Raw genomic sequence first — 25763 nt, forward strand, 5'->3', positions numbered from 1 at the left:
AGAATTAATATGGTGCACAACCTTAGCAAATGTTGGGACATGATTTTCATCACGACACCTCAATAAAAACGACAAAGCACATTGCAGTCTAACTCGACAGCTACGAAGTTTATCCAACTTACGTAAACACCGATACATTTCCTCCCCGTAGAGGTAAACAATGTGAGACCTGAGTTTCTCCTGGCGTATACAACTTTCAAATAACTTCCGGGAATTCAGCCAGGTAACACTTTCAGCGACCGCCGATATTTCGGCGGGAGAACACCCCGCCATTTTCAAGGCAAACTGCAACGGACAGGCGGCGTACATGCAAATTTAATACCTCAGTTCTCGGACCGAAGCAGGAAAGATTAAATTAGCGAGCAACCTCGTTAACAGGGATGGAGGTTTCTGCTTAAACTCTGTTTGGAATCCTGCTCTCTCCCTTGTCAAAAAACAGAGGAACAGAGTCAATGCTGCCTCACCTGCGAATTCATAGTCTCACTATCGATAGCTCTGACTTTGGTCATCTTTGGTGGCACTAGTGTTCAGTGTGTGTGTGTGTGTGTGTGTGTGTTATCTTTCCTGCTTCGGTCCGAGAACCGAGGTATTAAATTTGCATGTACGCCGCCTGTCCGTTGCAGTTTGCCTTGAAAATGGCGGGGTGTTCTCCCGCCGAAATATCGGCGGTCGCTGAAAGTGTTACCTGGCTGAATTCCCGGAAGTTATTTGAAAGTTGTATACGCCAGGAGAAACTCAGGTCTCAGCATCATGATGGTCGCATCCGTGTTTGGCGACATGGCGGTGAACACACACTGGAAGCGTGTATTCGTCATCGCCATACTGGCCTATCACCCGGCGTGATGGTATAGGGTGCCATTGGTTACACGTCTCGGTCACCTCTTGTTCGGATTGACGGCACTTTGAACAGTGGAAGTTACATTTCAGATGTCTTGCGACCCGTGGCTCTACCCTTCATTCGATCCCTGCGAAACCCTACATTTCAGCAGGATAATGCACGACCGCATGTTGCAGGTCCTGTACAGGCCTTTCTGGATACAGAAAATGTTCGACTGCTGCCCTGGCCAGCACATTCTCCAGATCTCTCATCAATTGAAAACGTCTGGTCAATAGTGGCCGAGCAACTGGCTCGTCACAATACGCCAGCCACTACTCTTGATGAACTGTGGTATCGTGTTGAAGCTGCATGGGCGGCTGTACCTGTACGCGCCTTCCAAGCTCTGTTTGACTCAATGCCCAGGCGTATCAAGTGCTTTATTACGGCCAGAGGTGGTTGTTCTGGGTACTGATTTCTCAGGATCTATGCACCCAAATTGCGTGAAAATGTAATCACATGTCAGTTCTAGTATAATATATTTGTCCAATGAATACTCGTTTATCATCTGCATTTCTTGTTGGTGTAGTAATTTTAATGGCCAGTAGTGTACATATATTTTTTATGTTTGTGCACGTAAACTGCACTTGCATCAAAAGTGTGGTGTCACCGCCAGACACCACACTTGCTAGGTGGTAGCCTTTAAATCGGCCGCGGTCCGTTAGTATATGTCGGACCCGCGTGTCGCCACTATCAGTGATTGCAGACCGAGCGCCGCCGCACGGCAGGTCTGGAGAGACGTCCTAGCACTCGCCCCAGTTGTACAGCCGACTTTGCTAGAGATGGTTCACTAACAAATTACGCTCTCATTTGCCGAGACGATAGTTAGCATAGCCTTCAGCTACGTCATTTGCTACGACCTAGCAAGGCGCCATTATCATTTGCTATTTATCTTGTGATGCATGTACCGTCAGACCGACGTTCACCAATTATGGATTAAAGTTAAGTATTCCAGAAGCTACGAACTATTTTTGCTACTATAAAGACCTTCTCCTGTTCCAGACCTCACGCCATCCTGCGTGAGCTTAAACGCGTGCCTTTCGGCCTCCCGTCCTAGTGGATTGGCTGTCTTGCCAGTCCACACCAAAAAGAAACTGCTTTCGCTACATAAAAGCGCAGAAGTTACGCGATAAACCAATTTTTTATTAGTTATAAAATGCAGTTTATACTCTGTAAGGATGTAAAATGCACAGTGAACTAGCAATGAAATATGTGTGATTCTAATTATGTGCAGAGCAACCAACCGAACAAACAAACAAATAAGGAGAAGTCGTCGGCTCCCAGTTCCTCTCTCACACATTCATTTACGATTCTTTCCCTACCAATGCTACCAATACCATCGGCAGTCCTGCCATTTACTACGTTATTTATGTAGTGTACCAAAATTACCGAACCACAGCGTCGGTAGAGCGCAACTCTAGCAGCAACTTGACGTTATCCCCCCCCCCCCCCCCCCCCTTTAGTGTTGCAGGGTTAAGATTCTGCATATCATTTAAGCGGGACTCGGGCCCTCTTGCTGACGCGCATGTCACTAGGTAGGTGTCCGGTGTTGCAGGTACGAGCTACGAGCCGCCGCTGACGAACGTGTTCACGATGCAGTGGTTCCTGACGCTCTTCTCCAACTGCCTGCCGCAGCCGGCCGTGCTGCGCGTCTGGGACCTCATCTTCCTCGAAGGCAACGAGGTGCTCCTGCGGACGGCGCTCGCCATCTGGGACGGACTCGCCGAGTAAGCCACTGGCACTCCCGCAACACACACACACACACACACACTCACTCACTCACCTTAGCACCTAAGGACGTCGCCTTTTACTCTCAAGTTCTTACAAACCCGCACAAACTACAGAGTGGTTATAATCAAAGTGCAGCTACTCACAGAGGTCCAGTGTGGACTGTAATTATCGTATGGCAGCGAAACTCGGTAAACATTCTAATGCATTAATGCGCAACCGATTTACTCTGGAAAAAAAATTAGTTCCAATTTTGGCCACCAGGTGCAAATCTGACGCTTGAATGCAAGAAAGATGCACAGAAGAAATATTTCCATGCGTAATTTATTAGGAACAGGACGTGGACAGAAAATGTCAAACAAGTGAGGAAGGCATGATGTTGACTTTATTATTTAATGCCGCTTAAGGGGCTCCGGAACGCCCTATACTTGCAATGTTAAAATAACGCTTATAAATTACATCTTTCCTTACAAAGTATTTGAGGTAGGAAGTTGAACTTTTTACAGATTATTTATTGGAATATGGGCTACAACTTAACACAGGGATTTTACAAAATTTTAGTTCAGTTATTAAAGATGATTTTTTTTCAATTGTAATGAAAATTCACAACATTTTTTTGCAATTTTTTATTTATATATTCAAAAATATACAGTTTTTTGGAAAAAGGCTGTGTTAAATTATGCAGAAGGTACTGTGTAACATTTACTGAAAGTTTGAAACAAATATGTTTGGAAGGTCCTTAGAAAACATGTAATTAGTATGAGAAAATAAAAGTTTTGGGAATCGAGCGACAAAGATTGGATTAACTTTTTAGTGCATTCCAGGTCCATAGGATGTATTATCTTCATCCTCTGCAAACTCCTCCTCCAGCTTCCTCTTGTTCCTCCTCCTGTTTACTCTTGCTTGTATTTCTAGACTCTTTATAGCCCTGTCTGCAGCCCGAAGGCGTTCCTTGTCTAAAGCAAGCATCGCTCGTACCATGTTAGAACCTATCTTCATTCCCATATTTCTAAATACCTTGCACGTTACAATGTTGCCATCATTGAAAGTCGCAACAGCTATTACTTTTACTCATTATTATACTTCAACAAAACAGAGACTCAAGAAACAGAATTAATTACGACTATTTTCGAGATAACGACAGAGTAAATAAACATGGAACAATCGACAATCACACCAGCGATATATATTGAACCATCACAGGTTAGCCACAACACATACTTTATCTCACATCACTAAAATATACCTGATGAACACGGACGTTAATAATAACACCATTTGACAGCAGTTTAACAGCGCCACAGTGGGTCACGCCCATGTAGAACACATTTCAAAAAAAATCTAAAAATAGTTGTAGTCTTCGGAATTGAATAAATTATGTATCTATTAAAAGGTAATAGTCCGCAGATTCAGAAAACGCAAAAAAGTAAAAATTGAACTTTTCATGATTTTGAGCCTTTCCGGAGCCCCTTAAACAGTTTGTTCAATACGAGGACCGGACATGTCTGCTGTACAGCGCCAGATTTGCATCTGGTAGCCAAAATTGGAACTAATCTTTTCTAGCGTAAATCGCTTCCGCCTTAACGCATTTACGTTATTCCAGGTTTCGCTGATAGATGGTGTTATTGAGATGTGACATTATCAATGTTTTAAAATCTGAGGGATGTTATCATCATCTTCAGCTTCTTCTGCTGGAATAGTTCGATGAGTCTCATGCCATTTTTGTCTGTATATTTGTCAGCGGGAAACTTTCCCACAGTTACCTGGGACTTTGTTCTCTGCCGATGTGCACACTGAAATTACCTAGCAAAAATTTTATGTCGTCTTGGCCATCACTCTCTCTAATGTCTCTGTCACTATACATACGGCAGTGGGTAGGCTACATACCGAACTTCGTATTATTGGCTATGTTTCTCACCTCCAAAAGGGCTTAATTTCGGCCGAAACGGCCTTCCTCCAACTCCCAGGGACTTTTTTTAAAATTTGAACTCACTGGAAGAATTATTAGAATAGTACATGTGCATTAAATCGCAACGTACAGATAACTTGCGGCTTGGGGCGAGGCGTTGTGTAACTAGAATAACATATTAGTTAATGAAATATTTCAGTCAGAAAATTCGTGTTTCCAGAAGAATCATGGTTAGCTTTCTAAAAGATAGGAATACATCTGTACACCAAAACCCTCCGCTTCACCAAGCAGCTACGATGCAACTGATTTGTCTTGTGTTTCAACGGTGTGGTTGGTAGCAGCTGAAAACATGACGTCATACTCACAAAAACTGCCGACTTGTGCCGATATATAACGAGCAGGACTAGTGACCAGTGAGCATAGTGCTACTGTTACGACTTCAGGGGTAGCACAAATTGTTTATGTTAAATCGTGCAGTTTTTACTGTTTTGATTATAAGAAATTATGTTTTAAAAACCTGCATTCCAGAACGTTATTTTGTAAAAGAATGGCTTCTCATTGTAAGTTTTAACTCAAGGGGGCGGGTGTTTGCATGGCTGAAGAGCATGCTTCGGATATAGTCATTATAAATTGCACAAGGTAATGTAGTTTCAACTATTGCATCCGTATACTACATAAATACTAACACATTCTCATTCTCGTGAAACTAGGAACGAAAGGGCATTATTTCCGCCCACATTATCGATACAGGGACTTTTGATGAAGTATTTGTAACTCCGATATTCGCATAAGAGGAACATCTATGGAGCGTTCTTCTGAGCGTTAAGGTGATGAGGTTTCTCGAACCAAGTGAGCACCATGTCAACTGCCATAGATTCCAAAATACTGACAGAGCACATATAACTAAAATGCAGTTGCTTCCACAAGAATCTGTTTACCTTACCAACCATATATGTGAAATTATCGCTATGTGATACACTAATAGTTGGCATAAAGTTCTGTTTACAACACTCTCCACTCAGACTCTCTCTGTCATATAATGCGAGGTCAAGAAAAAGTAGATATTTTTGTACTAGCTTCGTCATGTCATATTGCTGCGTATAATGACAGATACTGCCCTGAGAACCACCCGCTTGTGTCTCAGATTTACTACATTTGTCAGATAAGCAAACATCAACGAGCGTTGTATCACTGCCCGCATTTTTTGGATCGTCTTAGCAGACGCATAATAAGGTTTTCGATGTGCTTGTTGCACATTGTCTGTTGCATTACTTGCCCTATTTCTTATCAAATGAATCACAACACCCATTTTTTTTAACGGCTGCCTAATAGAGACATTTTTAAAACGTGTTTTATTCGACTCAAGGTACAATGTGACGATGTGCCATAAGCCACAGTTGAAAATAAAACAACAAGCCATTTATTATAAATTTATTCAACGTAAACACAGGGCTGCTAAACGCAATGTCCAAATAAACAGTCATTAGTTCTACGGTACAACTATTGCAGACAATTAGGCATCAAAATGAATGCTAATTAACAGTTAAAAACAAAAGTTACTTTTACTGTATGAAACCTGTGTAGCTCTTAACACATTGCTAATCTCCATTTGCATATTGTTAATGTCTATTAGAAAGTTTAATCCATTTCTGATTAATTTATGTTGTAGCCATGATGATGAAGAGGGAATCTCTGTTCCCCGTGTTTTCCCGATGCTGGTTCTGGAAGTAACCTCACAACATGTTCTTGCAAAATTTCACCAGAATCATTTACTAAAGACCATACAAATGTTCCATTTATTCTTCCCTTTCATAGAAATTTCAGTCAAGTCTCCATATTTTACCGAAACAATCCTTCCCACAAAATGTTTTCTTGTTGTCCAGAATGTAGTGGTTCCTGTAAGTCTGTGTCTACATCAAGTGAAATATCATCTGCTTCATTTTTGTCTGACTGCCTTTGCAACAAGAAATCTTTCAAACTTAATGTCGCTGCCTCTGTCCTCACACAAATCACTTGAGCCGGAGTCACTGTCTGACGTAGTGTCATCTATAATTTTCTTCTTAGTTAGCCTTTCTTCTGCATTTGACTTCAGTTGTTCCTTTTGCTAGCTGATGACCCCTTCTTTTTCCTTCTCATGCAGTATGCTGTGTTTCTGTTGCCTACTTTTGAGATGTGTCAGTCAACACTCTTGATGCACCACACTGTCTTTTCCCTTCTGTACACCCATTGCTTTGTGGAAGAGCTTTCAGTAATGGTCATAGCACCCAATAGGGGATGACTGTAGTGGCTGAGTAGAAATACCAGTTTGTCCTGCTGCCAGTTCGTCATTCCTAGATGCAGCCCCAAAGTTAACTCTTGGAAATATGAACACGGGTGACACACTGTTGCCTAATGCATTAATGCATGCAATCATTGTAACATTACTGCCACGCTCAGCTGATGTCATAGATCCAACCTGCTTGCATCCTTTAGCAGCTGATATTTTTCCTGGCCCATGCACATTCAAGTTACCACTCCCATCAACATCAAATATTCTTTCTGATGTTATTGTTAGTTTGTTCATTATTGATTGTAAATTTCTCAAGATTGCTGCAACAGTGTGCTTATTAAAACTTGATGAATCAGCTGGGCTCATTGCTTCAGGCTTTCTTATGCTTAGTCATTCATGGTTTTTCATGAAGTCAGTGTACCTTTGTTTGCCAGCTTCTCTATTTTTGTCCCAAGATGGAGGCATGTTTTTATTCTGTGATATACCAAACTGGAATGCCAGTTTTCATAACTCAATTCGGGACCCTTCATAGTGCATTTTAGAGGCAGTTATGAGGAAATCAACAAACTCATTTTCTTCTGCAGAATTGAATACCTTTGGACGGCACAATTTCTGTAAGATGCATATTTAGGCTTTTGTAAATATCTCTGTAGAGTGGCTCTTGAAACATGAAAATCTTTCGCTGCTTTTCTCTATAGTTCAAACTCCACAACAGTTGCAACTTCTTACAGAGCTTCCAGAGACAATTGTCATCTTGTGTTACCCATCTTGCTCCTTGGCATCTGTCAAAATTAATACTGCAGTTATTGCAATACATTCTGTTATCTACCTAACAAAGCTTTGTTCATTGGGCCGTGCTCAAGGTGCAGTACAGTCGACTGGTACAAGATACAATTTTCCACCCACTTTAATAAATGGTTTATGTAATGTACATTAACAACTTGGCAGGAATATCATAGTATGGTTACTACGATATATGTTTATCAAAAATAGTAACCATTCCGGTTTCCATTTATTGCTACATATGTAGCTGTACTAACACTGAATTAAGGACAGAAAAACTTACTTTTAGGTGACAAAATGACGATTTTCGTAGGAAATTGAAACTGTTGTTCCTTGTTCCTGTAACAACTTCTGATTATGCTCATATCAGTGTAGGCAATCTTTGGTGCGAAAAAGAATAACGTCAGAGAGTAATGACCAGAGATGTAATACTGGCTCAAGGTGTGTGCCAACTCAAAGCACAAGCTTCTCCCCCTGCTAAAGAAAGTAAACCATTCCATTTAAAACTTTTCCTTCATAACCTCAGTTGATATAGGAACTAAGGCTGTTGACCATTATAACTCCACTTTGAAAGGACACAATATTTGTGCAACTTTTTTCACACAGTAATTCATTGTAAATGATTGCATCTTCTGTGAAAAGTCTGAAGTTACCGGTACTATTAACATTGTATACCATGTCATTAATATGCATCATGAACCGCAGTAGTCCCAAAACACTACCCTGGAGCAGGATTGAAGTTAATTTTACTGCCATGATGACCCTCCCTCCAGCATAACACACTGCATCATCCCAACTGTCCACAGCTTGTGGTCTAGTGGGTAGCACTGCTGCCTCTGGATCACAGGGTCCTGGGTTCGATTCCCAGCCGGGTTGGAGATTTTCTCTGCCCGAAGACTGGGTGTTTGTATTATCCTCATCATTTCATCATCATCACCATTTGAGACAGTGGGTAGATTGGATTGTGTAAAAAATTGAACTGTGTAAAAATTGGGAGTTTGTACAGGCACTGATGACCAAGCAGTTGAGTACCCCACAAACCAAACATCATCATCCCTACCAAGAAAAACTGAGTCCCCTCATACATTTAGTTTTATATCTAATTATGACCCTACTTTTGTTAATAGTGTTGAGGTGGTACTGACACAAATGTTTAGTGAAACTTCCTGGCAGATTAAAACTGTGTGCCCGACCGAGACTCGAACTCGGGACCTTTGCCTTTCGCGGGCAAGTGCTCTACTATCTGAGCTACCGAAGCACGACTCACGCCCGGTACTCACAGCTTTACTTCTGCCAGTACCTCGTCTCCTACCTTCCAAACTTTACAGAAGCTCTTCTGCGAACCTTGCAGAACTAGCACTCCTGAAAGAAAGGATATTGCGGAGACATGGCTTAGCCACAGCCTGGGGGATGTTTCCAGAATGAGATTTTCACTCTGCAGCGGAGTGTGCGCTGATATGAAACTTCCTGGCAGATTAAACTGTGTGCCCGACCGAGACTCGAACTCGGGACCTTTGCCTTTCGCGGGCAAGTGCTCTACCATCTGAGCTACCGAAGCACGACTCACGCCCTGTACTCACAGCTTTACTTCTGCCAGTACCTCGTCTCCTACCTTCCAAACTTTACAGAAGCTCTTCTGTGAACCTTGCAGAACTAGCACTCCTGAAAGAAAGGATATTGCGGAGACATGGCTTAGCCACAGCCTGGGGGATGTTTCCAGAATGAGATTTTCACTCTGCAGCGGAGTGTGCGCTGATATGAAACTTCCTGGCAGATTAAAACTGTGTGCCTGACCGAGACTCGAACTCGGGACCTTTGCCTTTCGCGGGCAAGTGCTCTACCATCTGAGCTACCGAAGCACGACTCTTCTGCAGAAGAGCTTCTGTAAAGTTTGGAAGGTAGGAGACGAGGTACTGGCAGAAGTAAAGCTGTGAGTACCGGGCGTGAGTCGTGCTTCGGTAGCTCAGATGGTAGAGCACTTGCCCGCGAAAGGCAAAGGTCCCGAGTTCGAGTCTCGGTCGGGCACACAGTTTTAATCTGCCAGGAAGTTTCATATCAGCGCACACTCCGCTGCAGAGTGAAAATCTCATTCTGGACAAATGTTTAGTGTTGGCAGGTATCTACACTCTGCAAACCACAGTGAAGCAGTGGTATCTATCTAACTGTCTTGGTCCATGGCTTTCAGGATTTCATGTGAGAGAAGTGCCAGTTGTAGTTCGCATTATCCAAGTATACAGTTTTTGTGGAAACAATTGCATTTTCATTACATGTGCTCTGTCAGTTGCTTTACTATTATGGTTGATGTTAGAATTAACATTGTTAACCATCATGTAAACTGACATGACCCTAACAAGGGAAACTCGCCATCGCACCCCCTCAGACTTAGTGGTAAGAGGGCCCAGTGGGCAGCCTGTCAAAAACTGAGCACAGAATGAGCATGAAAACAGGAAGAAGGTGTACTGGACTGTGAAAGAAAAAGCAAAATAGAAACAGTGAATGGTCCAGGAACAAGAAGTACAATAAAGAGCAGCCTGGAACAGCAACAGTGTCATGGGTAAGTGATTATGATGTTAGGCTGCCAAGTGGGCAAACCGTGTTTTTCCACTGTTCACTTTATTCAAATTTGTGTTTGTTTTGTGGTGCAACATCTGTTTGCAACAGCAAGGTGTAAGGTAGGGACCTATAATGACAGTTGATTTTGCACAACTACTCTGTTAGCAGAGGAAAGGAAGTGGCTTTTGAATGGAAACCACAAACATTTGATGACAAGGCAATAGATCAACTGAATCCTCCACTGGAAAACACGTGTGGTGTGTCATACATGGCATTAGTGACAGTACATGTGTCATATGATAGGAATCTCTTGTTAACACACCTAATTTGTATGATTGGCAAGTGAGTGAGATATGCCTCCTTGCCTGGTATCGGTGTCTGTATCAATGTGAATGTGATCATTCCCAAGGAAATGGTGAAAACGTAATAGTTTGTCACATTAGTTGCACCAGATGAAGCAACAATTTCACAATCACACAGTTTCTCTGTGCTCTGTCAAAACATACGTTTTTAATGTTCTTGAAGTTGTGTTCCATTTTGGAAGTCTTGACTCTTGAATTCCTTTGTTGTAGCATAGTTCACATCAATTTATTTTTTATTTTGATTTCTGTGAGCCATCTATGTGGTATCTTGCATACTCTCACTATTAATCACATTTACTTCTGACAGTAATGTATTCTTACTGCATGACTTGTGTTCTATAGTCTGTGTATAGTATGACAACTGCCAAGAAAGAGAACAAACATTTCAGTGACCGGATGGACAGTTCATAATGTTGTGAATAAATAAATAAATAAATGGCACAAAGCAGTTTTGAACAAACTTTTCAGTGACTTGATGGACAGTTCATAATGTTGTAGAAAAGATAAAGAAATAAATGGCACGAAGCAGTTTTGAACATGGCTCGCCCACTTGGCAGTTCGACACCAAGGCCATGTACCCAATATGCCAATGGCCAATGCTATGTCAGGTTCCTCTTTATAGCACTCCTTGTCCTTGAACCATTCCCTGTTTTTATTTTGCATTTTTTTCACAGGTCAGTACATCTTCTTCCAGATTTCATGCTTTGTCTGTGTTCAGTTTGTGATGGGCCATCCACTGGGGCATCTTACCACTAAATCTGAGAGGGTGTGATGGGGAGTTTCCCTTGTATGCATACTGTCATATGCCAAAAACCTAGTTTTATTATTTTGAACCATGCATGAAATGGAAGGGCTGTTATATCTCCTTGGGTGTCACCAATTTCTTTTGAGTTGTGAGATACACATGTCAGACTTCAGGAAAGTGAAAACACAGTGATCTTAGTATCATTCACTGTAGCAGAAAACCCTAAAAACTAAAGTAATGTAAATGTTGAGAAAAATTATGTTTATCTGTGCAACAGGTCTGCTTCTGTCACAATATGAGTAGAATTATATGTTCTTAAATTTTAGTAAAGCCAAAATACCTAATATTTTTAGTTACTGTTAATGTAAAACATTATATGTTATGCACTGCAGAATTCTCCAAGATAATAATACTTCATACCCAGACCAGGAGCAGAAAATAGATCTTAGACTTTTGGGCCACAAAAACACATCCTTAATGATTTACATATACCACTGTGACCCACAAGCCACATTACTGTGTGTGGAAAAGGGTACTTTTCGTACTACTATCATGTCTCCCCTTCCTTTCGGTAAGCCTTCCTCACAAGAATTCCCGCTGATGGCAGTACCTGTACCCACAACTGTGTGCCAGAAGCAAAGAGAGAAAGCAATTGCATCATTCCTCATCAATCAAACAAAAGATGATGTGAGCTCAGCCATCAGCAGAGAAGGTTATGCTGACCATGTTTTGTGATGAAAAAGGCATCATCATGATACAAGAGACTGCTATCAAGGTTTTTGCTGATTAATTTCTGTATCTTTGGGCCACTCAGTGATGCACCAGACAGGAAGTAGTTGTTTTTTGATGAGGAAATAGGTCACATAATGCACAAGTGATTATGCAGACTTCCATAGGAAATGCTCTCTGTTGTAAGTGAGGGCAAACTTATATTGAATATGGGAGAAATCATGTCAAAAAGTGATTAAGCTTCATGCAACATGTGCACAATACTATATTTTTATTTGTAAAAGTTTACTGTTGACACACCCCTGTATTTTGTTTGGTATGAACTTTAATGAAAATGGAATGGTAATTAGCAAGATAGCTGCTACTACATACAAACTACTGCTTGCTGCCATACCACATCTGGAGCATAATATTACTACATTTCAATACAAGCACTGCATGGATTCTGGTAGAAGAGACTAAGCTTGAAGAAAAAGAAAACACAATCACTAAACACTCCAGTTAGTGTAATGGTCAACAAATTATATTTTTCCTTTCTTTAATTACCATCTAAGTTCAACATCTCATGTACTGCAATGAAATTTCTAGTACAACAGCTGGCTAGATATACAAGTAATTAATAATCAAATATAATTTTATTGCACAGCCGCATATTGGCAGTCAACAGTGCTGATGAGTTCTACAGTATCATGGGTGTTCTCACACGAGAGATGTTGGAATTTGGACTGATGGATACCAACAATCTTGTTAAGGTATGTGTAACTGTAATATTCCTCTTCATAAACCAATATTTTCAAAAAATTTACTTGTTATTCACTTAAATAATTTTAGTTTTTTGTTATAAACACCAGCAACTAGGGGTTTTTATCACTGAAATAATTAAAGGAGGAATTTTCATTGTGCTCTATAAATATATGTTGTTAATATATTTCTGTATTCCAAATCCCAGGTATAATATACTGAATCCCCGATTTTTGAGTAAGCTTTTTATAAGTTAGAAGTGTCATGACACTGCTGTAAAGAGAGATTCCCTCAGATTAGCAGTTCTATCAAAAGCAAGCAAAAACATACTTTTATTAAATAACAAATAAGATGACACATTGCTATTCTTTAGCAATGTGTACATTGCAATGAACATTTATGTTGAGTTAAAATTCTCTGCTTGACTGAGACTCAAACTCCAATGCTAGCCTTTCACAGGCATTGCACTACCACTACTCTGCAGAACCCATGTCCCCAAGCTCTACTGCATGGAGCTAACTGGCATTTCAAGGCACAACTTTAAGGCTAGCTGGTACCTGCTTCAATAACATTACTTAATATCAACAGTTCCAAGTGCATTAACTCTTGTTGTTTAAATCCATATGGGAAATATTCTAAAGATGCCCTGATAATTTAAATTATGTAATACATTACTGAGACATATATTTAAATATGTATTTTGCAGCAGCAGCACCTCAGAGCTGTTAACTACAAGCTGTAACTGAGCTCCTCAATACACTAACTTGCCTTGTCATGTTGGGGTAATGACATGATATGACCTTTCCTGTTTAGAACTTCTGGGATTGTTGCTGAACTGTCTGATCTCTCCAATTTAACTCTCCACCAGCTCCAAACAACAGAACTGCGGATGCTTTCTGGATATGATGATGCAGATAATAGCTGCACTTCCACACCACTAGTTGTCTTTGTCACTTCAACTCAGTAGTGTATAGGAACTAAGGATAGCAAATTACTCGAAGTAGGAGACATTATTCATGCTGACATGAGCTGAGATTTAGATTTGTAGCTGACTGGACCTAGTGCATGCAGTTGGCACAACAAGAGCCACCTCCACATTTATTAACTAACTATGGCCTTACTTGCTGATCTACCAGCTGTTTTCCTGATTTGCTCCATAACCCAACTGATGTTGGGGACAAATGTACGGAGTAACTATGGTCTTAATTTCTGTTTGCTCCATAACCTACCTGGTGTTTGAGCTCCCTGTGACCAGCATACCAAAGTTCTGTGCCTTTGTGGACCCTCCAGAAAGATCAGTTACAATCTCAACACATGCAGTATCCTGTTCTGGTTCATCTCAGCAATTGACGGGCAACTGCTGAGACATTATGAGACAATTATGCAACCAATAACCACAGTTAGCGTGCCCGGTTAGCCGTGCAGTCTAACAGACTGCTTTCTGGGTGGGAAAGCATGCCGGTCCCTGGTATGAATCCACCTGGTGGATTAGTATCGTGGTCTGGTGTGCCGGCCAGTCTGTGAATGGTTTTTAAGGCAGTTTTCCATCTGCCTCAGCGAATGAGGGCTGGTTCCACTTATTCCGCCTCAGTTACACTATGTCAGCGATTGCTGCGCAAACGCTTTCTCCACGTACGCGTAGACCACAATTACTTTACCACACAAACATTGGGGTTATACTCGTGTGGTGTAAGACGTTCCTGGAGGTGGGGGGGGGGGGCGGATTCTACTGGGGGCTGAACCGCACAATAACCCTAGCTTCAGTGTGGGGCAGCGGTGGGGTGAGCGGATTGATGTAGCCTGTTGTGGGGTTGTGAACCACTGAGGGCTATGGCGGAGACGAAGCCTCTCCATCGTTTCTAGGTCCCCGGTTCCATATAATACAATATCCTCAGTTACCTTCTGCCCAAATTATTGTGAAATTGCCATAGTATATCACTCACCCTCCGGTCATGTACATCAGAAGGGGCAGCAACAACAAGGATCTCAGGCACTGCCAGAGGCACCACACTCTTTGCCCAGTGCATCAACACCGCTACAATCCAGTCACAGCTTGAAGCCTGTTAACAATAGCTTCTGTTTCCTGACATCAGGCAGTTTTTAGTTGTTCACCATTAGAATTTCGCCATCAGCAAGTGACATCCAGAATTTGAATACAGTTAATACTGACATTAATAGTGCAATAATAATTAATATAACATAACTGATTTGTGACACTTTCAACATTATATCAAATTTTAAGAATGTTCTATCTCATTAAAAGAGAAGAACCTTATTAGATAAGGTACAGGAGATCCAGGCTATGCCTCAAAAATTATCAGATTGATGTGAGCATTGGCTATGACAGTGATAAGTAATTGCACGTGACAGACATAATACAGAGGTGGGCATGTGCATACACATTTTGAAAATATGTGGGTGCTGCAACTGAAGTCTGGTGACTGGGTCAATAAACTTTGAGGTAAATGACCAGGGTGCCACCACAGGGTGACTGACTGACCACAGTGGCTTGTGAGCTTATTTGAGAGAATAAAGCCTTCCCCCTTCCCCCTCTCTCTCTCTCTCTCTCTCTCTCTCTCTCTCTCTCTCTCTCTCTCTCTCCCCCTCTCCCCTTCCCTCCCACACACACACACACACACACACAAATTATGATTATGATGGGCATATGTATGTACCTCTCACTATAATGGACATGAATGGCACGTTACGAATGGCACAAGACAGCCTTGACTGGAGGTGCTTGCATTGACATCTTTAAACTTTAATTCTTGAAACTTTATATTGTCCTCAGATTTAACTGAAGATATGATTAACTGAGAACAGCTAAGCAGCCTACATATAAGTGACTGGGAAATTATTTCAATTGAAAATTGGCAATAAGTGTTTAGGCCTACTTATTTTTTAACAAACACAACTGTCTATGATGTCAAAGCAAATACAGCTGCCTGGCATTCATGTGGTCTTGATGGCAACTGATTGTTACTTATTCACACTATCCATGAGTAACAGAATCCAATATTGTCTGCAAATTAACGAAGTCTAGCCTGTCAACATAAATTAACTAAGCCAAAACTGAATGTTTCAAACCTGGGTTCAGATTGTAAACAAAATAATCTAAGTCCAAAATGTCTTCAAAACATTTAGAGTCCTAAACCATATGAAAATGCATGAAAGGCTGAACTGTGTAGCTGTTATGGCTTGCTTATTGGCAATTCAGCTTCTCACATCTTGCTAGTGCTCACATTCCTCAGATCTTATACACTGCAGACACTGGTGCAAATACCATTACTAACAGCCATCAAAGTCAGATTGTGTCACTCATTGGAATATGTCATATTTCACATGGTCATGTCACATATCAATTGAGGGATGTTCTTGCCATGCACCTGGTCACACATCCAGAATTTTGATATTATTAACAGCATTTGAATATTCGTTAAAGGATTGGTGTGAATTTCTGCTTACTAAACTATATGCCCCCCCCCCCCCCCCCCCCCCCATGGACCATGGACCTTGCCACTGGTGGGGAGGCTTGCGTGCCTGGTCGATACGGATAGCTGTACAGTAGCTGCAACCACAACGGAGGGGTATCTGTTGAGAGGCCAGAAGAGGGTTCCTGAAGAGGGGCAGCAGCCTTTTCAGTAGTTGCAGGGGCAACAGTCTGGATGATTCTGACCTGGCCTTGTAAAACTAACCAAAACTGGCTTTGCTGTGCTGGTACTGCGAACGGCTGAAAGCAAGGGGAAACTACAGCCATAATTTTTCCCAAGGGCATGCAGCTTTACTGTATGGTTAAATGATGATGGTGTCCTCTTGGGTAAAATATTCCGGAGGTAAAATAGTCCCCCATTCGGATCTCTGGGTGGGGACTACTCAGGAGGACGTAGTTATCAGGAGAAAGAAAACTGGTGTTCTACAGATCAGAGCGTGGAATGTCAGATCCCTTAAATGGGCAGGTGGGTTAGAAAATTTAAAAAGAGAAATGGGTAGGTTAAAGTTAGATATAGTGGGACTTAGTGAAGTTTGGTGGCAGGAGGAACAAGACTTCTGGTCAGGTGAATAAAGGGTTATAAATACAAAATCAAATAGGGGTAATACAGGAGTAGGTTTAATAATGAATAGGAAAATAGGAATGCAGGTAAGCTACTACAAACAGCATAGTGAACGCATTATCGTGGCCAAGATAGATGCGAAGTCCACACCTACCACAGTAGTAGAAGTTTATATGCCAACTAGCTCTGCAGATGATGAAGAGATTAATGAAATTTATGATGAGATAAAGGAAATTATTCAGGTAGTGAAGGGAGACAAAAATTTAATAGTCATGGGTGACTGGAACTTGATAGTAGGAAAAGGGAAAGAAGGAAACATAGTAGGTGAATATGGATTGGGGGGAAGAAATGAAAGAGGAAGCCAACTGGTAGAATTTTGCATAGAGCATAACTTAATTATAGCTAACACTTGGATGAAGAATCATAAAAGAAGGTTGTATACATGGAAGAAGCCTGGAGATACTGACAGGTTTCAGATAGATTATATAATGGTAAGACAGAGATTTAGGAACCAAGTTTTATATTGTACAACTTTTCCAGGGGCAGATGTGGACTCTGACCACAATCTATTGGTTATGAACTGTAGATTAAAACTGAAGAAACTGCAAAAAGGTGGGAATTTGAAAAGATGGGACCTGGATAAACTGAAAGAACCAGAGGTTGTAGAGAGCTTCAGGGAGAGCATTAGGGAACGATGACAAGAATGGGGGAAAGAAATACAGTAGAAGAAGAATGGGTAGCCTTGAGAGACGAAATAGTGAAGGTAGTAGAGGATCAAGTAGGTAAAAAGACGAGGGTTAATAAAAACCCTTGAGTAACAAAATACATATTGAATTTAATTGATGAAAGGAGGAAATATAAAAATGCAGTAAATGAAGCAGGCAAAAAGGAATACAAGCGTCTCAAAAATGAGATCGACGGGAAGTGCAAAATGGCTAAGCAGGGATGGCTAGAGGACAAATGTAAGGATGTAGAGGCTTATCTCACTAGGGGTAAGATAGATACTGTGTACAGGAAAATTAAAGAGACCTTTGGGGAAAAGAGAAGCACTTGCATGAATATCAAGAGCTCAGATGGAAACCCAGTTCTAAGCAAAGAAGGGAAAGCAGAAAGGTGGAAGGAGTATATAGAGGGTCTATACAAGGGCGATGTTCTTGAGGAGAATATTATAGAAATGGAAGAGAATGTAGATGATGATGAAATGGGAGACATGATACTGCGTGAAGAGTTTGACAGAGCACTGACAGACCTAAGTCGAAACACGGCCCCAGGAGTAGACAACATTCCATTAGAACTACTGACAGCCTTGGGAGAGCTAGGCCTAACAAAACTCTACCATCTGGCGAGCAAGATGTATGAGACAGGTGAAATGCCCTCTGACTTCAAAAAGGATATAATAATTCTAATCCCAAAGAAAGTAGGTGTTGACAGAGGAGAAAATTACCAAACTATCAGTTTAATAAGTCACTGCTGCAAAATACTATCACGAATTCCTTACAGACGAATGGAAAAACGTAGAAGCCGACCTCGGGGAAGATCAGTTTGGGTTCTGTAGAAATGTTGGAACACGTTAGGCAATACTGACCCTATGACTTAACTTAGATAATAGGTTAAGGAAAGGCAAACCTACGTTTCTAGTATTTGTAGACTTAGAGAAAGCTTTTGACAATGTTGACTGGAATACTCTCTTTCAAATTCTGAAGGTGGCAGGGGTAAAAATCTGGGAGCGAAAGGCTATTTACAATTTGTACAGAAACCAGGTAGCAGTTATAAGAGTCAAGCGGCATGAAAGGGAAGCAGTGGTTGGAGAGGGAGTGAGACAGGGTTGTAGCCTCTCCCCGATGTTATTCAATCTGTATATTGAGCAAGCAGTAAAGGAAACAAAAGAAAAATTTGGAGTAGGAATTAAAATCCATGGAGAAGAAATAAAAACTTTGAGGTTCGCCAATGTCATTGTAATTCTGTCAGAGACAGAAAAGGACCTGGAAGAGCAGCTGACCGGAATTGACGTGGTCTTGAAAGGAGGATATAATATGAACATCAACAAAAGCAAAACGAGAATAGTGGAATGTAGTCGAATTAAATTGGGTCATGCTGAGGGAATTAGATTAGGAAATGAGATGCTTAAAGTAGTAAATGAGTTTTGCTATTTGGGGAGCAAAATAACTGATGATGGTCGAAGTAGAGAGGAAATAAAATGTAGACTGGCAATGAATGGCAAGGAAAGCGTTTTTGAAGAAGAGAAATTTGTTAACATCGAGTATAGATTTAAGTGTCAGGAAGTTGTTTCTGAAAGTATTTGTATGGAGTGTAGCCATGTATGGAAGTGAAACATGGACGATAAATAGTTTAGACAAGAAGAGAATAGAAGCTTTTGAAAAGTGGTGCTACAGAAGAATGCTGAAGATTAGATGGGTAGATCACATAACTAATGAGGAGGTATTGAATAGAATTCGAGAGAAGAGAAATTTGTGGCACTATTTGACTAGAAGAAGGGATCGGTTGGTAGGGCATATTCTGAGGCATCAAGGGATCACCAATTTAGTATTGGAGGGCAGCATGGAGGGTAAAAATCGCAGAGGGAGACCAAGAGATGAATACACTAAACAGATTCAGAAGGATGTAGGTATCTGTAGGTACTGGGAGATGAAGAACCTTGCACAGGACAGAGTAGTATGGAGATCTGCATCAAACCAGTCTCTGGACTGAAGACCACAACAACAACAAACTATCTGCAAAGAAAGTGACCTTATTCTCTATGTGATACTAGAGTATTATTAGATCAAGTGAAAAGAAAGATCATCAACTTTAATTGGTGTATAAAACTGGATTGGGTTTTAATTTGTTGCTTGCTGTAGTTTCATATGCTGCTTTGTGATTTTCTGTGTTAATTTTATCCATGCTACTATTCTTTAAACAAATACAAGAAATGCAAGGAATTCATTACATACCGTGAAACACAACATTTACTGCAATTCTGTGACTAGCTCTATCCATTCTGCTACACTGCCTTTAAAATGACCCATTGTTCACGTCTGTACTGTATATTTATGAAGTTATTAATTTTCTAAGGTTATAAGTATGTTCTGCAACTCCTGAAGAAATAATGCTATTACTAGCTGCCTAGTCTTATTCTCTTTGTGTTTCTGAGACATCTCTGTTAGTATATCAGATTGTTACATAACTATATTGGTTCATGTACAGTCATTGTGTGAGTTGTACTTCCGCAACCCTCATGGGACCTCTCCCCAGGCCTGGGCACATGGTCCACATTCGACAATGGCTGCAGTCATTTTTGGACACAATAGGCCTCCTGACCTGTGCTTACATCAGCGTGTGTTCTGTTCATCAGTTTGGACAGACAAGTGACCAATTTGTTCATCTGGAGAATTTTGTTCCAGCAAATTCCTCAATCTGCTATGCATTGTGACTCCCTGTCAAGAACTTGCCTGTTCTGCCATGTCTTCCTTTCACTGGCATGAACCAAACTCGCACATGTTCTTTCATGCATAACTCAGAGGACTATCGTCTTACAGGCTATACAAGGTCTGAGAGAGCAGAGCTCATTCTCATTTTGCCGGTGTTCATTCTTCTGCTCATATGAGTTACTGGCTGGTTAAAGGGGTTGGTCATCTGCTGTCATACCTACGATGTACAGTGGTTAATTCAAGGATAACATTTGACACGTTACGTATCTGCATGCAGTGTGGCCCACATGCTCTGTGCCATTATCAATCTGCATAATGAAGTGAGGCTGTACTTATGGTCTGTGAACCATGTTGCTAGCTAAGTTTTCTTTGTGACCTCCATGCTTCTCCTCCCCCCTCAGGTAGGGACAACCCCCCTTTTAGATACTGGCAATATTTGTGCCCTGACATTTAAATTAGTGTGTGACTATTCTTTCTTTTATATTTATTTGTTTCTCATCATTCACTCACACAAAAGTATGCTGTTTTTTGTGTGGGAATAACAGTGCCTGTCCTTTGTACTTTATTGCTAATAACACAATATGTGGGGAATCACACTGTGGTGTGTCTGTACATTAATTATTGTCTTATTATGTCCTCCTATTCCTTTCGAAACTCCACTGCTCCAGGAAGCATGATCAAATCACTGCTCCAGGAAGCATGAGCAAATAAATTTGGAAGCTACAAACTTGTTAATGAGATGGATTCCAATTACACTTTATGGTAGACTGTTGTATTGCATCTTGGCATTATTAATACACATATACAAAATGGGGAAAGAGATTATTGACATTACAGATTCCGCACAATAATACACACAGTAAACATAGTTCCGATTCACCATTCACCATGTACAGTTATATAATAACATGAAAGAAGGTACTAATCCAGATTGTTGGAAGAGAACAGAAGACTATAATGAGAACGCTATAATAAGAGGTCACACTACATGATTGTAGCACTTCGGGTGATGCAAAGCTATACTACTAAAAATATGAACAACAGAGAATGAAAATAAGAAAACAAAACAAGATCTTGTGGCTTCTTACATGTTGATGACAGTCTATAGACTACCCCATAAAACAAATATGCAAGTTGCTGGGTAAGCATTTAGTTTCACTGCTGCGCACACAGGCCTACAGCCATCCTTATGATCTTATTTATTTTGTGGCTACCATTTTCGGTACCTTAATGTGCCATCTTCAGGCTGTAGTTGATGCTGAAGGGATTGACACAATCCCTATATATACTGCATCAGTGGTCAATATAACTGGTTATGCAGACTATCTATAAACTTTGATGTCAGCACTCCAACCATCAACTACACACTGAAGATAATACATTGAAGTGCTGAAACTGGTAGCCACGCATTTCATTTTCTTACAATAGTAAATGGCTGTGGTCCCTAAGACCTCCAGTCAAAAGGAAGAACGTACAAAAAATTCCCTTGTGTCTTTCAGACAATGCTAACATGATCCATAAAATTCAGGGGATTCTGCTATAACCAGACTTTGTCTTCGGGCCATATACCACTCTTTTAGTGGTAATATTTAATGAACTGCTCCCTAAACTGATCCCTGGTAAATTATTTTCTTATTCTTTAGTTGAAGCCTATCTTCAGATGGTTTCCTTTCCAAAACCCAATTAAAATAGTGAAGGAGAAGGAATAGCAATGTACTATCGCCAAAAGTTTATCTGGAATTTTTTTTCCACAAACTGGAAACATCTCGTGAAATCTGATGATACAGAAGAATGATAAAAATGAAATAGGTAGACACTGTAATTAATGAAGAGGTACTGAAGTGTATTGAGGAGAATATAAATTTCTGATGTAACTTGCTTAAAAGAAGGGATATTTTGATGGAATACATCCTGCAGTATCAATGAATAGTCAATTTGATAATTGAGGGAAGTGTGAGAGGTAAAGTTTCAAGATATACTACCATGGAGAGTTGTATCAGACCAGTCTTTGCACTGATGACCACAACATCAGTAGTGGAAGAACCACCCAAGGCTTATTTAGATAAAAATTAAGTCATTTCAATTGGAAAAAGTCTACATGAAGTTAATCACCCATAAAACTGTTTTTATGAAAGTCTAGACTTGTTTGAAAACACATTTATAGGAAAATTATGTTAATAACTTTGAGGTCTCCATTAAAAATGTAAAGAAAATTTAGTAGTTGTATGTCTGCTGTGTTAACATAAAACAAAAGATAATATTCAGCAGAATTCTAAATGTAATGTTTCACACAATCTGTAATGTTAATGTGAAAACATTTATTAATGTTCTGATATTGTCTCATAAGCTTTCTTACTTCCAACAGACTGTAGTGAATCTTGCACCATTTCCATTCCCGGAGCTGAATGAATTGCGGGACAAGTACCTGTACAATATAACACCTTGGACACAGAGTGTTTCCACTGCAGCTAAAAGAGGTCTAAAGATATTTTATAGTGATGATGATGATGAAACAGATGAGGATGATGAGAAGATTGCAGTAGCTGCTGCGTATGGCATTTCAACCGTTTTCAGGTCACCAAGGAGAAAAGGTGAGAAGTGCACTAGGAAATGATAGCAGTCTGAGAACTGTTAATAAATTGTAATTTTATGTCTGTTGAATGGCCAGTTACTTTCTTCTGCTTGTGCTGGTGTTGTGTACTACTGTGTATTGACAAAAACTTGCACTACCTTTTTAATGTATTTGACAGCCAACACCCAAGATTGTTGCATTGGTCTGTTTCCATCTTACACATTATAAGCCTCCAAAGAGTAAAAAAAAAGTTAATGTTATTAATTGATTCATTCACACATCATATTTCATAAAAGCCACCATGAAGGAGACCCATTGGGGATGTGGAACCAGTCAACTCATGTATTAACAGATACAAAGCAACCACTACTTGGGCCACTCCAGTAGAGTAGACTCACAGCATATTATGAGTAGTTCTAATATACTTGCACTCATAATTATGGTAATACTTCTAGGTTATTTATGTATGCATATTAGGGGGAAAATCAGTTGCTTTGAAAAAAGAAAAGAAAACAGCTGTTTCTTTTCGTATACTACTCAATTGATAGAATGAAATTTTCACTCTACAGCAGAGTGTGTGCTGATATGAAACTTCCTGGCAGATTAAAACTGTGTGCCGGACCGAGACTCGAACTCGGGACCTCAATTGATGTTTGCTCAGTGTTGGATAATAACACCGAGCATTTGTGTAACTTCACATAGAGCACTATCAGCTGTCCATATACTGACAAAGTTAAGATCTATATACTTATATGAATATGGTGTCTGTTCTTTCAGACATGTCCAAAAGAACAGACACCATTGATGACCTACAGCTGTCTAGAACGAAATTAGAATTATGTATTAATACCTTCAGCTGCTGACGGGGTTGATACATATCTACGGGGACAGGTGAAAATGTGTGTCTCGACTGGGACCCGAACCCAGGATCTCCTGCTTACATGGCAGATGCTCTATGCATCTGTGCCACTGAGGGCACAGATGATATTGTGAGTGCAGGAACTATCTCGTGCACGCCTCCTGCTAGACCGACATTCTCACCTTATATGCCCACACACTACATTCATAGTGTCCCTACCCAATACACTCATTACTCATGGAAGACATTCTTACCAAGTCCCGTAAGAGTTCAGATAAATATGTGTGCATTTGTACAGAAGAGGAAGGTCATGGCAGGTATTGCCAGAACTATATACTTATATGGATATGGTGTCTGTTCTTTCAGACATGTCTGAAAGAACAGACACCATTGATGACCTGCAGCCATCTAGAATGAAATTAGAATTATATATTAATACCTTCAGCTGCTGACGACGGGGACACGTGAAAATGTGTGCCCCGATCGGGACTTGAACCTGGGATCTCCTACTTACATGGCAGACGCTCTATCCATCTGAGCCACCAAGGGCACGGAGCATAGTGCGACTGCAGGGACTATCTCCTGGGCGCCTCCCACGAGACCCACATGCTCACCTTATATGTCCACACACTACATTCTTAGTGTCCCTAACCAACACACTCACTACTTGTGAAAGACATCCTTACCAAGTCCTGTAATAGTTCAGGTAAAAATGTGTGCATCCACATAGAGGAGGAAGGACATGGCCGGTATTGCCAGAACTGTATACTTACATGGATATGGTGTCTGTTCTTTCGGACATGTCCTTGCACATGCACAAATGACATAACATGGCTCTGTTATCCCTGGGTGCTGAAACCTGACTGCATTGAGAAGTGATATTGGCTGGGATGGGTAGTGGGAATACAGAAGAAGCGTAGTGTGGGAACAGGGAGGGGTAGCAGGCAGGGGTTGGGGGAGGATATGGTAGTGCTGAATGTGGGAGTGTGCACGGATGTGGTGGGAATAGAGCATCATCTGCTAGGTGCAGCAAGGGGAGAAGAGGCCATCTATCCTTTTATTTTTCTTTACTTGTCTCCTCTCAAAATGCACTCCCTTCTCACCTGCTTACCATGCATCCTGCGATGCACTGACTCCATGCCACCATGTGGCAATTATCCCACCCATGTACTTGTGTAATACACAGCAATGTGCGAACATGGATTATAGGTGTTGGAACACCTTGCATCTCATGTTCTCACTTATATAACTATTCATAGTCCCTCAGATATGAATATTTTTGCATGTTGTTGTGGTCATGCCTGCATGGCACATGTATTTCTCAAACCTCGTCCCTTCAAAACCTCTCCCCTCTCCTACCCCACATTCATGTACATACCATACTGACCTTGCTCACTCTTCTTATACCTGCTACCCATTCTCTCCACTCATATCTACCCACTGACATGCATACTTGTACAATTACCTCCCTTATTTTTTTATTTCTTATATTGGTTTTGATCTCATGCCATTTTCACAATGAGTCCCCCTCCTGTCCCTACCTTTACGCTCTTCCCTGCTCCTTTTCCAGACTCACACATGCCTTCGGGGTCAACTGCTTAGTCCTTTCCCTATCTCTGCTTCTTTCCTTTCTCTTTGCCTTTAACCCCCTTCCCTACCAGTTCCCCACAACACCCTCCTACCCACCCACCCACCCATCCACCCACCCACCCACACACACACACAGCTCTCTCAATGCTGCACCCAGCAGTTTGCTGCCCTTTCCTCAACAGGCAGCACTACATCATCTCTCCCCACCCCTACCCTGCTACCCCTTCCCCTCCCTGCTCCATTTCTCTCCTGTACCTCCATTTGTACACACTAGCTAAGATCACTGCTCGTCTCAGAGGGGTAACAATGCCTGCACAGATGAGTCATCATCTGTGTGTGAGTTGTCCATGCATGCGTGTGTGTGTCTGTGTGTGTGTTTCTCCATCTAATGAAGGACTTTGTCTAACAGCTAAAAGCTATCTATCTAGTGCTTCTTCTACATTGAATAATGTCTAACAGCTAATAGCTATCAATCTAGTGCTTCTTCTACATTGAATAACCAAGTCTCCTAATTTTCATATCATTACTGAAGTACAGCAGTCAAAGAGCTGCGCAATACAATATTCACA

The 25763-nt window shown here is 40.9% G+C and overlaps 1 protein-coding gene across 1 annotated transcript in view; it reads left to right on the forward strand.

Annotated features, from left to right (window-relative positions):
- The window catches only part of LOC126167178 (uncharacterized), a 746688-nt gene that overhangs the window by 655483 nt on the left and 65442 nt on the right, over positions 1-25763 (forward strand). Inside the window, exons 5-7 of the mRNA XM_049920457.1 lie at positions 2430-2601; positions 12599-12704; positions 22539-22764. Of these exons, the coding sequence (XP_049776414.1) occupies positions 2430-2601; positions 12599-12704; positions 22539-22764 (504 nt within the window). The remainder of the gene's footprint in view (positions 1-2429; positions 2602-12598; positions 12705-22538; positions 22765-25763) is intronic.

Source organism: Schistocerca cancellata, chromosome 1 (assembly GCF_023864275.1).
Source record: "Schistocerca cancellata isolate TAMUIC-IGC-003103 chromosome 1, iqSchCanc2.1, whole genome shotgun sequence".
Classification (NCBI taxonomy): Eukaryota; Metazoa; Arthropoda; class Insecta; order Orthoptera; family Acrididae; genus Schistocerca; species Schistocerca cancellata.